Genomic DNA, 13847 nt, shown 5'->3' on the forward strand with positions numbered 1-13847 from the left:
CCAACGTTTGAGAAACTTGATTTATTACATGTTAAAGTTTGTCTCCTGTTCGCGCACAAGGAATCAGTTATTTTAATAGTGAGATTGTGATTTAATGCATATCATACAAAAAAGATGCTTCAGTAGGATACAAAAAATGTGGGGTGTGAATCAATTTACAATGAAACGTATCCTTTTGTGTGTCAAGTGCATTTCAGCACAATCTCTCTTTTAGGCCATATTCACACATCCGTGTGATTGTCACCATCTAAGAGAAAAGAATTGATTTTTTCTCATGTGTAATCATAGCTGCTTCCTAATCATCTCTACGTTTTTCCCATCCATTTTTTTGGTTAACTGAAGCAGATAGACCAACATTTTATTTTCCATTGACTCTTAACAATGTAGCAGTTAAAAACAGATGAAACTCTGATGGAACTCTGAAGTAACAAAGAATATATGCTGTTTGTCATCCGATTTATACAGATCCCCTTAGACTTTAATGGATGAGTCTGCTTGCAAAATGGATGAGAATAAGACATACTATAGGAACATGTCACATGGATCTTTAACATACATTGAAACAAGTATTTAAAACTTAAATTGACTGTCATTGATTTGTATTGTCTGATTTTTTATATATATTTTGTTTTTTAATGGTCTTTTGGCTCAATCTTGTGCTATGGCGACTTGATGGACAAATGATCTGTAGGATCTTGTGCAAGCATAGATAGATCCACCACCACCTTCACCACTAGATATGGTCTTCTCCACCATTATCTTGCTCGTATAAAGTCATCAGGTTACTGGTCTTTCACCTTGTTGCTTCTATTCTTTTGACCCTTTGACCATGATGTCCTTCTCCAGTGATGCTGTAGATATGATGTGTCCAAAGTAGACAATTCATAGCTTGATGATCCTTGCTTCAAGTGACATGTCTGGCTTGAATTGTTTCAAATTTGTCTAATAGTGCTTGTAAATTTGAAGGGAACCTGTCACCCCCAAAATCGATGGTGAGGTAAGCTCACCCTCATCAGGGGCTTATCTACAGCATTCTGTAATGCTGTAGATAAGCCGCCGATGTTACCTGACAGAGGAGAAAAATACGTTAGATTACACTCACCCTGGGGCGGTCCCGCTCCGATGGGCGTCTCAGGTCCGCTCCGGAGCCTCCCATCTTCATTCCATGACGTCCTCTTCTGGTCTTCACGCCGCGGCTCCGGCGCAGGCGTACTTTGTCTGCCCTGTTGAGGGCAGAGCAAAGTACTGCAGTGCGCAGGCGCCGGAAAGGTCAGAGAGGCCCAGCGCTTGCGCACTGCAGTACTTTGCTCTGCCCTCAACAGGACAGACAAAGTACGCCTGCGCCGGAGCCGCGGCATGAAGACCAGAAGAGGATGTCATCGTAAGATGGGAGAAGCCGGACCGGACCTGAGACACCCATTTGACCGGACCACAGCGGGACCACCCCTGGGTGAGTATAATCTAACCTTTTTTTCTCCTCTTTCAAGTAACATTGGGGGCTTATTTACAGCATTACAGAATGCTGTAGATAAGCCCCTGATGACGGCGAGCTTACCTCACCATCGATTTTGGGGGTGACAGGTTCCCTTTAAGCATTTTTCTAATGGGTTATTTATTATTATTTCCCCCGTTCTTCCTGATATAGCTAAGTTTATTAGCTATAGTTTATTTTTTATCATTTAAAGCTCATTGTCTTGGAATCCATCCTATGCTGTATTTTAGCAGGTCGCTGAAAATACATTGTGCTCAGACATTCTTTTCTGTTGAGCTTGTTAGACATTACCGTGGCAAAGGCCGGGATTCTTAGTTATTTGTTAGCACTTGATCTCAGCTATCTTCATCACTGTGCTACAGAGGCAATGCTTCCACATGTTGCAGCTTTGCTTTGTTCAGCAGAGGACAATTGTAAGGAGTGGCTGACACAGTGAGTAGGCCCAAATAAGCAACTGGGCTAAAATCAGTTCAAAATTGGAAACAGGACTAAACTGGTGGCATTGCTTTTGTTTAGCGGAGGACAATTGTAAGGAGTGACTGACACAGTGAGTAGGCCTAAATAAGCAAGTAGGCTAAAAGCAGTTCAAAATTGTTAACAGGACTAAACTGGCAGCAATGCTTTGTTCAGCAGAGGACAATTGTAAGGAGTGACTGACACAGTGAGTAGGCCCAAATAAGTAAGTAGGCTTAATGCAGTTCAAAATTGGTAACAGGACTAAACTGGCGGCTTTGCTTTGTGCAGCGGAGGACAATTGTAAGGAGTGGATTACACAGTGAGTAGGCCCAAATAAGTAAGTAGGCTAAATCAGTTCAAAATTGGTAACAGGACTAAATTGGTGGCTTTGCTTTGTTCAGTGGAGGACAATTGTTAGGAGTGGCTGACACAGTGAGTAGGCCCAAATAAGCAAATAGGCTAAAAGCAGTTCAAAATTGGTAACAGGACTAAACTGGCGGCATTGCTTTGTTCAGCGGAGGACAATTGTACGGAGTGGCTGACACAGTGAGTAGGCTCTAATAATAAAGTAGGCTAAATGTCTGCCAAAATTTTTTTCAGAAATAACCAGGTGGCATAGCTAGGTACAGGGGTGGGCTCCCCTGCTGAGTAGCAGACAGTGGTAGAAGGCGCAACGTATTAACTGGTCTAAATGGAGGCCAGGGCCCCTGTATATTTTAACTATCATCTATCATTTCAACAAATTTGTATTGGCAGTGCCATTGAAGGATTTAACAGCACAGACTACACAGTGGTGGAGCAGGGAGAGGTAAGTATTGCAAGTGATAGAGCACTGTTCGAGCTGGGGGGAACACTCTCTCGTGGGCTGCGGTACTGGCACAGGGCCCCTCATATTACGATGGTGTGTCTGACGTTGGTTGTGCACCACCACCGTCAGAGACACTTCATTGTACTATGAGGGACCCTGTGCTAGTGCCATCGCTCAAGAGTGGGTACACCCACCTGTCCAGGCAAACGGCACTCACACGGGTGCTTGCGCCAGGTGGTGACCATGGCCCTGTGGGGGGAGTCAGCCCATTTAGGGAGGTATAAAAATGGCCTATGGTGGACATTCAGCAGCTGCAAATGGAGGAATTGGAGAAGTCAATAAGAGGAGGCCAAAAGCAAGACATTTTTCAGGCAAGCTACGTGTCAGCAGGGGAAGGTGGGGCAAAATAATTTGAAATCCATGATTGGTTCATTTTAATGAAGGTTAGATCATCAACATTTCGGGTAGCCAGACGTGTCCTTTTTTCGGTCAGTATTGAACCAGCAGCACTAAATACTCTTTCTGATAGCACACTAGCAGCAGGGCATGCGAGCTCCTGTAATGCATATTCTGCCAATTCAGGCCAGGTGTCTATTTTAGATGCCCAGTAATCAAAGGGGAATGACCTGTGAGGGAGAACATCGATAAGGGCGGAAAAGTAGTACGTAACCATACTGGAAAAATGCTGTCTCCTGTCACTTTGAATCGATGCAGCAGTACCTGTCGTGTCAGTGGTCGTTGCGAAATCACTCCACAACCTGGTCATAAAACCCCTCTGTCCAACGCCACTTCGGATTTGTGCACCTCTAACACCTCTGCCATGTTGCCCACTATGGCTCGTGTGAGAACCATCACTGCCGCTGTGTGCTGGGAATGCCTGAACCAAACGGTCTACAAAAGTTGCTTGTTTGGTAGCCAATATTTGCTCAAGGTTCTCATGTGGCATGATATTTTGTAATTTTCCTTTATATCGTGGATCCAGGAGGCAGGCCAACCAGTAATCGTCATTGGTCATCATTTTGATAATGCGGGGGTTCCTTTTTAGGATACGCAAGGCATACTCAGCCATGTGGGCCAATGTTTCAGGTGTCAATTCACTGCTTGTGCTGGGTTGAGGAGCACTTTCTTGCAAATCAACATCACTTGTGTCCCGCAAAAACCCTGTACTTGACCTTGCAACACCACCAGTTTCTATTGCCCCTGAGAAGCATCCTCCTCCCATAAATATTCATCCCCATCATCCTCCTCCTCTTCATCCGCCACCTCATCCAGGAGAGTTCCCTGAGGTGACAATGGCTGACAGTCATCAAGGCTTCCCTCCTCCTTGGCTGCTGACGCCTGCTCCTTAATGTGCGTCAAACTTTGCATCAGCAGACGCATTAGTGGGATGCTCATGCTTATGATGGCGTCGTCTGCACCTACCAGGTGTGAGCATTCCTCAAAACACTGAAGGACTTGACAGAGGTCTTGTAGCTTCGACCACTGCACACCAGTCAACTCCATGTCTGCCATCCAAGTGCCTGCCGGTGTATGTGTATCCTCCCACAAATAAATTACAGCACGCCTCTGTTCGCACAGCCTCTGAAGCATGTGGAGTGTGGAGTTCCACCTTGTTGCAACGTCGATTATTAGGTGGTGCTGGGGAAGATTCAGCGATCGCTGATGGTTCAGCATATGGCTGGAGTGTACGGGCGACCGGCAGATGTGCGAGCAAGGTCTTCGCACCTTCAGGAGCAGGGCTGGTAACCCCGGATAATTTTTCAGGAAGCACTGCACCACCAGGTTCAAGGTGTGAGCCAGGCAAGGTATGTGTTTCAGTTCTGAAAGGGCTATGGCAGCCATAAAATGCCTTCTGTTATCACTGACTACCTTGCCTGCCTCAAGATGTACACTGCCCAGCCATGACTGAGTTTCTTGGTGCAAGGACTCGGCCAGTACTTCCGTGGTGTGTCTGTTGTCGCCCAAACACTTCATTTGTAACACAGCCTGCTGACGCTTACCACTAGCTGTTCGATAATGGGACACCTCGTGTGCAACACTAGCAGCTGTGGATGGAGTGGTTGAACTGATTCAATACTGATACTGATACCAATTTTGAACTGCATTTAGGCTACTTTATTATTTGGGCCTACTAACTGTGTCTGACAATCATTACAGTTGTCTTCCACTGAACAAAGCAATGCCTCCTGTTTAGTCCTGTTACCAATTTTGAACTGCATTTAGGCTCGTTTATTATTTGGGCCTACTAACTGTGTCTGCCACTCATTACAGTTGTCCTCCACTGAACAAAGCAATGCCGTCTGTTTAGTCCTGTTACCAATTTTGAACTGCATTTAGGCTACTTTATTATTTGGGCCTACTAACTGTGTCTGCAACTCATTACAGTTGTCCTCCACTGAACAAAGCAATGCCACTTGTTTAGTCCTGTTACCAATTTTGAACTGCATTTAGGCTCGTTTATTATTTGGGCCTACTAACTGTGTCTGCCACTCATTACAGTTGTCCTCCACTGAACAAAGCAATGCTGCCTGTTTAGTCCTGTTACCAATTTTGAACTGCATTTAGGCTCGTTTATTATTTGGGCCTACTAACTGTGTCTGCCATTCATTACAGTTGTCCTCCACTGAACAAAGCAATGCCACTTGTTTAGTCCTGTTACCAATTTTGAACTGCATTTAGGCTCGTTTATTATTTGGGCCTACTAACTGTGTCGGCCACTCATTACAGTTGTCCTCCACTGAACAAAGCAATGCTGCCTGTTTAGTCCTGTTACCAATTTTGAACTGCATTTAGCCTACTTTATTATTTGGGCCTACTAACTGTGTCTGCCACTCATTACAGTTGTCCTCCACTGAACAAACCAATGCCGTCAGTTTAGTCCTGTTACCACATTTGAACTGCGTTTAGCCCACTTTATTATTTGGGCCTATATCTGTATTTCCTCCTCATCCTGCCCATTGCCCAGCCACTGCTAGATGAGTCTGCTGATACGTTGACCCAGACCACTACATTCCCCTTGCACTCTACACAGCCAGAATCTGACCCTGCTGAAAATCAGGTTCCCTTTTCCGCATACTATACCACCTTACACGGGGACAAAGAGGAAGGTGCAGATGAAAGTGCAGGTTCCTTCATCAGGTGGGGGGGCATACTCGTTGGCGACGTCACTGGCACAGGGCCTCTCATAGTACGCAAAAGTGTCTCTGCCGGTGGGAGGCGCCACCCACCGTCAAACACACCGCCGTACTATGAGGGCCCCTGTGCCAGAGCCAATGCCAACGAGTGGGCCCCCCCTGCTTGCTCAGGATCACAGCACTTGCAAAGTTTAAATACTTACCTCTCCCTGCTCCACTGCCGTGACGTATTTCGCGTTTCCTGGGCCCACAAATATCTCGAGCCAGCCCTACCCCCCACAACTTTAGCCAAATGAGCCCCAGTTTTCAATGCCTAACTATTATTATAAAGTAAATTAAGATTGACAAGCTTCAGTAATAAGAATTGATGTTTTTGGCATTAAAATGGGCACTGTAGGTGTTTTCCTGTCCTCCACTCACTGCCGACTTTGATTCCCCATTGACTTGCATTGGGTGTCGTGTTTCAGTCGGCCCCCGACTTTTCGCAATAATCGGCCGATTTCACCCGACCCGACTTTTGACAAAGCCGGGTTTCGCGAAACCCGACTCGATCCGAAAAAAGTAAAAGTCACTCAACTCTAATGCAGATCTAAACATATTTTATAAAAAAAAGATATAGATGGAAGTGCTTATTTCAGTTAAACTCTGGTATCCACGATATATTTCACAAAATCCTATAATATTTTATAGTACCTTGAAACTAACCATACATGACCTCACTAGATACTATTCATATTTATATAACTACTGAGGAATCCCTTACCTACCATAACACACAATTAGATTAGCTCAAGTAAATTTGAATACCTAAAGGAAATAACCTTTTCCTACAGCCTGTAGTTTCCTTTTTCTTTTCTGCAGGATTTAGACAGAAATCCAGAAATGCCTTCAGTTCCCAACATATAAATGAAGAGTAATGCATCAACTAGAATGTATGAAGAGTGGGTGAAGAAGGGGATTTTGCTGCTATTTATTTCAGTCTTTATAACACTGCTGTGATGCAAGAACAGAGGGCAAAATTATATATTTTGAGATGGAATGTAAAGGGATAAAAAAAAGATGAAACAAGGTTTAGACACAGGTTCTGGCTTAGCTGTACTATCACATCTGCAGCAGCCTAAAGATTGCATTTTTTTAATAACAATATACACTTTAAGCTGAATGAGAAAAATAGGATTTACTAGTTTAGTCTACTCAAACTAATATTATACTATGATTTTGTGGCTCTCGAGTGCTGGTAAAGGACGGAGATTGGGTTAATGAGAATTTATATAGTTTTCTATGCTAATAAAAATTGCCAAATATACTTAATATTATTATTATATTAAGGTACATACTTTCTGTTCGTATTCTTATAGTAAAAGTTAAATGTAGTCGAGAAAAAAAATTCTTTAAAGTCAATGCATTGCAATGACATCAGCTTGGCATGAGATCTGAGGGATGTCCTCTTTCTCAGTGAGCTTAGTGTAGTCGGTCATGAAAGCGTAGATTATCCAACTTTTTAACTGCTACCTTTCCCTTGTTTTAATTTCATTAGTACACTGACCTATGGATTTTGACTTCAGCTGTCTGAAATGAATATAATATTTTCTTTTATCAGGACTGCTAAACCATCACCACAATACTAAACAATGGACTTCTACTTAATGCTCTTCACACCGGACCAAAAAGACCTTGATGAAATAATCTCTAGTATTTGACTATCATTTTTAATTTCCCAATTCTCATGTTTCACATGTCTGCTATTTTATCTCTTTAGTCTCCAACTGTTTTGATTTAATTAGAATTTTTTCTTATCTCAATACTCTTCTCAGCCAGATAAATTAATGTTATCCTTTTGTCTGTCGCTGATGTTTTAGTAAGCATAGTAATAGTAAGGCAACGACTTAGAGGTAATAGTAGACAAAGCCTAACCAATCTAGTTATCTACTAAATCAACAACTATCTGTAATAAGCAATTTATCAAGAAAAATAATACTTTTGAAGCTGCTATTGGCTGATCCATGTTACATGGATAGTGACTACGAGCTCAAACTAATTTATAAAAGCAAATATATATTTTTAAGAAAAAATATTCTTAGAAAATAGTTTCAATATGCAAAACTTGCCAATATATGATGTACACATGATGAGAATAATATTAGTAAGAATATGTTCCATGTGTTAAAAATTATTTTTTTCCCATAGAACTAAAGCAAGGTGTTCACTACTTCATGAGGACGTTAGAGCATTTCTGTATTTAATAATGCGGTTTAGAATACACCACCCCAGTGGGTTTTTTCCTTTCACTGCTGGCGTGGTACCGATACTTGCTACTTGCGCCTAGAATTATACTTACCAGCCTCCATCTTCTGCGCTTCATAGCACCGTTTCTGTCCCATTTCGCCATCTTGTGACCACAACTTCTGACTGACCAGAAGTCAGAGCTAACAGTCACAAGCTCTCAGTGTAAGTCTATGAGGGCCTCTTTCTGGCCCTGTTCTGTCTATCATAGACTTACATTTAGAAGGGACCTCAGGCTTACCCAGTAAACACTGGAGTGATCTGGCAGGTCACAACCTGCAGAAGAGGACTACAGCAATGCCGAGAACAGAAGAAGACAAGGCTGGTAATTATATTAAAAGAAGCAAGGAACTTATATTAGTGATACCACTCCAGAGGTGAAATAAAAAAGAAGCTGGGATGGTGCTTTAAATGTCTATGTCAGTGTCTCTGAATAAGTACTACGGCATTAGACATGTTTGGCTCCTCCTTAAGAGCGAGTCACAATGCTCCTGTTTTTTTCCTTTGATAGGAGACAATGTTTCTTAATTACCACCTAGAATTGCTCCTTCTGCTTGTCATGGAATCCCAAGGATTTGGCATAATAACATAGATACTGTATATCTACTTAAAATGTAGGAGAATAGGTCTTCTAATAAAATTGATGTAGACTGGTGACTATACGTTGTTTGATATATTCCTATTAAAAGTAATGAAATTATCTTCTTGATTTTTCATTTTTAGCTGGTTCTCAATTTGCCTACAGATTGGTGGGGATCCCCCACCAATTGCAAAATAGACCTCTGAAAAGGGCAGAGTTCAGCAGACCGTGGAAGCCCATGCTTTCTATTCAATCGAGATGTTTGCGAGTGCTGACAGGAGCTGTGCACTCCTGAGTTCTCAAGACCCATCAATCTGAAGGTACTCACTTAGCGTTCTGCAATAGATTGTTCAGTCAACACCATGAGTCCTATTTACACTGGGTGATTCACTGTCAAAATCGAAGATCTTTGGGCACCACAAAAGATCTTTTCACCCAAAGAACAAGAATTTTGCTCATTCATTGAATGATGAGTTGCCTGTTTAGACTGCATGACTATCATTAAAAGAGAATTCCTAGGAATGAAGCATCAATTATAATTAAAATATGGTCAACATATGTTTAAACAATACCCATGATACATTGAAGAAGCAGATATGTTACTAAAGAAAAGATTTCATAAATAAGTTCACCATAGATGAGAATAGCTGCACTAATTAGTCTCAGAATCTCACTACAAACTGTTAATCACAATAGCAGTTGATATTTTGAGCTCGAACTGTCAGAAATGAGACTTTCAACGTGTTAATTAAATTCCAGGAAATTCTTGTAGACATTGAAGCCCCAGCTTTAATTAGCATGATATTACACATATACTGCTAAAGTATAGACAGTCTAGAATGCATTTAAAAGAAGGCTTAATTTAGTCTAACTCTGTAATCTAGATAAAAGAGATAAGAGTAACCAGAATTTGCTTACCGATGATATATTTACTAGGTATGAGGTCGGTCCAGTTATAACAAAGGGTTGACACCAGCTGATATTAACACTGTTGGGTGATGTGGCAATGACTGTAACATTTTGTGGTGGTCCATCGGCAGCTGCAAATTATGTAAAATTATAAATCTGGTTTATATAAACTAAAACTTTATTAAATCAATCAAAATATTCACACTATTGAAAATACAAAAGTGAATAAAGGCAAGCAGAAATATTAGATACCTTCACATTTGAGAATAGTGAGAACTTCTTCGTTGTATTTACCAAGTAAAATGCTCTTAAAATTAGGCCTTGCAATGAGAAGTATCATGAAAGCTCATTTGTATGCACATTTATGCACAGAATGTTCTGATGAATACAATTTTTTAGGCACAACAAATACAATATATTGCTTAGATTTGCTATTACATAATATTAATATGTTAGCAACAGAAAGTTGTTATATTTGGGAACACATCATATAACATAGTATTTTAGTATTTGTCACAAGTATAATGAAATGAATTTAATGAATTATTCTTGCTTGAAAAGGGGAAACTGTCACCAAGTTTTTGCTATCCCTTCTGGAACAGCATAATGGAAGGGCAGAAATCCTGTTTCCAGCGATGTATCACTTACTGGGTATTAACAAAGTTGGGAGAACCTCAGAGAAATCCTTCTCTATCAAGCCATAAAACTTAGCTTTTATTAATGCTTGCTTATATTAAAATGCATATTGGTATAAAATTCTTGTACCTAATCTGCCTTGAGATAATTATTATTTTAGCGATTGTCACTTCATATGTTCATTGGATAACACCACAGGGTGCCAGCATCTATATAGCAAAATAGGACAAGCAGCATTAAAGCTTAAGTCCATTGCTAATGTCCCATCCCCAGATGACACTGCACATGTGGTGAAACATGTTGGGGGGACTTGTGCACAAAGTATTAAATATATTTCAGTCAGTGTGTTCAAGACTTTTTCCCCTGTGTCATTTGTCATTATTACACAACTACATTTATGGACATGTATGGTTTAATTTCTTTGCCTGTGTGGATTATTTGGGTTGTTACCGACATCTGGTGAGAATTTCAGGTCAATAGCACCTTTAAAAATATATTTACTTAGAAAATTGGTGATGTGTTGTCATGGGTTTACTGTAACAGAGAGGAGCCAGAAGACCGCAGTGTCTGATTTCTCCTACTCCTGCACTGATTAGAAGCACTTCACCTTCATATTAAAAGGTGTAAATTTAGTTTAGCAGTGCAGGGGTTAATCTGCTCAGTGCAGAGCTCCTGGAAGTTTTACTGCATTAAGGTTCTCAGCTGTGCACCGTTAGCCACTCCCATATCCTATATAATCTGGGCCCTGGCTAGCACTCATTGTCAGAATAGCTTATGCTGCATGGCTAGAGGTTGTTGGTGGTTGTTATTGGAGAAGGTGTTTGGTGGATTTATCTGTTACTATTGCTAGATTTCGAGTGTGTGATAATTCCTTTTCTTCTCCTACTTTGTTGTTTATGTGTGAGTATATTTGTATGATTGTTATTTTCTTTTAATCAATCCAGGGAACAGGGCGAGCTAGGGCGCCCCTAGCATTAGGGACAGGGAAAGAGCTCCTGGTCCTGGGACACCTGACAACAGAGTTGTGACACATGTTCAATACTTGTTCCACCCACTGTATTAACTCTATTGTGCCTGGTTTCCTTAAATTATAGTTTGTAGGGAAACAAGAACTCCCTTCTTCTTCCTGACTCTCATATAGAAGGGCATATGACTGCAGAATCAGACTTCATTGTTTATTTTATGGTTGGTAAGTTGGTAACCACAGAGACTGTATGCACAAAACAGTAGTTCATTTTAATCAAGATCATTTTTAGCAAAAATACTTGTTAAGGCACTTCAAAAGAATGTTATATTTTTATTAATTTGTTTTTTTTTTTTACCTTTAATGGGATCTCATATTGTTGCTTGATAAAAATCTAAAAATTAGGAAAGCCAAACTGCAGTGTAGCTCTACATGCAGTTTTCTTCTGTATTTTTGAAGGTATTTTTAACAACATCTTAATAGTAAAAGCAATCATTTCAACCTCATTGGATTATTTATATTCTCATAAAACAGCTTGTTCTAAATCTGAAATTTGCAGATTTATTATTTCCTCTCTTTTTATGTGTGTTAAAACTGTTAGAGAAAAATTGGCAGAAGTTTATAAATCATGGCAATTTACTGACTATGGATAAAACATCTCTCCTATCATAATCCAATCACTTCCGCTCATAAGTACTTTTGCCCTGGTTTCTACAATAATGCATTTACTGTAACTAACAAGCATCATTTCCTGATTAACATGCTTCTATCCTTGCACAGGAATGTGATTCTTATAGAGGTCAGGGTCATCTTTGCAATTCATCTGTGTCGTGATACAGGGGTAGTTGTAAAAGTATTCTTACTAAGCACAGGATCTGGAGAACCAATCATTCATGTCTATGGAATGAAAACTTTAAAAACAATACAGGTAAAAATTAACTCATCATTTCAGTCTCTACATTACTATAATATGAGATATTATTTTAAAAATTACAGGTTTAGGGGTAGAATTATTTCAATATTGTCTCATCTCTTTCCAGAAGATGATTAAGGCATATGCACAACAGGAAGTGCGGACTAAAGGCCAAGATGAATGTATGACCGGAGTACAAGATGAAAGGCAAAGACAACTGTGAACAGGTTTATTACTGAAAATACTGGGAAAATTATTATGTTTTTTATTTGGAGCCCTATGTCTAATTTTTTTATTTTAAAAGTATTAATTTTAAAAATTGTATCCGATAAAATTAATTAGCTTTAAATGTTATATTTGATTCTTTTATATGTAGATATTTAAAATAGGTTGCTTAGTTTTGAAAGCTATTCTCAAATACGTTTCAGACTCTGGAATATTGAGCATGTCCATGTAGAAGCTGTGACAGGGTATGCGACAGAGCAGGAAGAGACACCAGGCCAATAAAAAATCCAACAAGATTTATTGGAACAGGGAACTGAGACAACTCAAATGAAAGTAATTCTGCAGTGTCCATAAGTAGTCCACAATGAGTTCCCACTATGAGTCCACACAAAGAGGGGAACAGTTCCAGGGGTGCCACCCTGTAATCCGACGCCAAGGAAAAGAGAAAAATAATCCTGGGATAAGTTCAATGGACCCAACCGATGAGGGACATAACACCATTCCATGCGGTAGCTTTTAATCCTCCACATACGGGCACCAGGATCTTGCCTCAGCAATAGATCCTAGCCCCTGGCCCGTCAACATCCAACTGCTTGGGCCAAACCATGTGTCTATTGTTCTGTGTCCTGGGATCACCCCTCCATGTGGGAGGGCTCCCACCTACTTTTGACTATGTGGCTAACTTAAGAAGTTTCCAGAAGTTACAAGCTTGTGTTGGATAAGTCCTATGCTGAAGAGAACAAAGACAGACTCCCGCCACTGGTTGTTGACTCAAGCCTGATTACATTGCAGTCCAGGGACACAGGCCGGGGGAGGCACATGCTGTTACAGAAGCCTAATAATTTAAATATGCAAGTCTTCATATTTTCTATAGTTGTGCTTCAAAATAATTAAACATTTGCTGGTGGGTCCCACATGTTCATCTATATAATAGAAGTCGCAAGTGCAAATTAATGTCACATTTACAGTCAGGGTGTATATTATTTTTGGTAGTAAGTGATATTGTCCAAAGATTAATCTACAGGGTGGGCCATTTATATGGATACACCTAAATAAAATGGGAATGGTTGGTGATATCAGCTTCCTGTTTGTGGCACATTAGTATATGGGAGGGGGGGAAACTTTTCACGGTGGGTGGTGACCACGGCGGCCATTTTGGATCCAACATTATTTTTTCCAATGGGAAGAGGGTCATGTGACATCAAATTTATTGAGATTTTCACAAGAAAAACAATGGTGTGCTTGGTTATAACATAACTTTATTCTTTCATGAGTTATTTACAAGTTTATGACCACTTATAAAATGTGTTAAAAGTGCTGCCCATTGTGTTGGATTGTCAATGCAACCCTCTTCTCCCACTCTTGACACAATGAAAGCAACACCACAGAAGAAATGCTAGCACATGCTTCCAGTATCCTGTTGTGAATTCCGTTCTCGGGCTCCCTC

General features: G+C 40.5%; 1 protein-coding gene across 1 annotated transcript in view; it reads right to left on the reverse strand.

The window, feature by feature from the left end:
* The window catches only part of PTPRQ (protein tyrosine phosphatase receptor type Q), a 677639-nt gene that overhangs the window by 151450 nt on the left and 512342 nt on the right, over positions 1–13847 (reverse strand). The window contains exon 34 of the mRNA XM_077265498.1: positions 9672–9793. Within this exon, the coding sequence (XP_077121613.1) occupies positions 9672–9793 (122 nt within the window). The remainder of the gene's footprint in view (positions 1–9671; positions 9794–13847) is intronic.

Source organism: Ranitomeya variabilis, chromosome 5 (assembly GCF_051348905.1).
Source record: "Ranitomeya variabilis isolate aRanVar5 chromosome 5, aRanVar5.hap1, whole genome shotgun sequence".
Classification (NCBI taxonomy): domain Eukaryota; kingdom Metazoa; phylum Chordata; class Amphibia; order Anura; family Dendrobatidae; genus Ranitomeya; species Ranitomeya variabilis.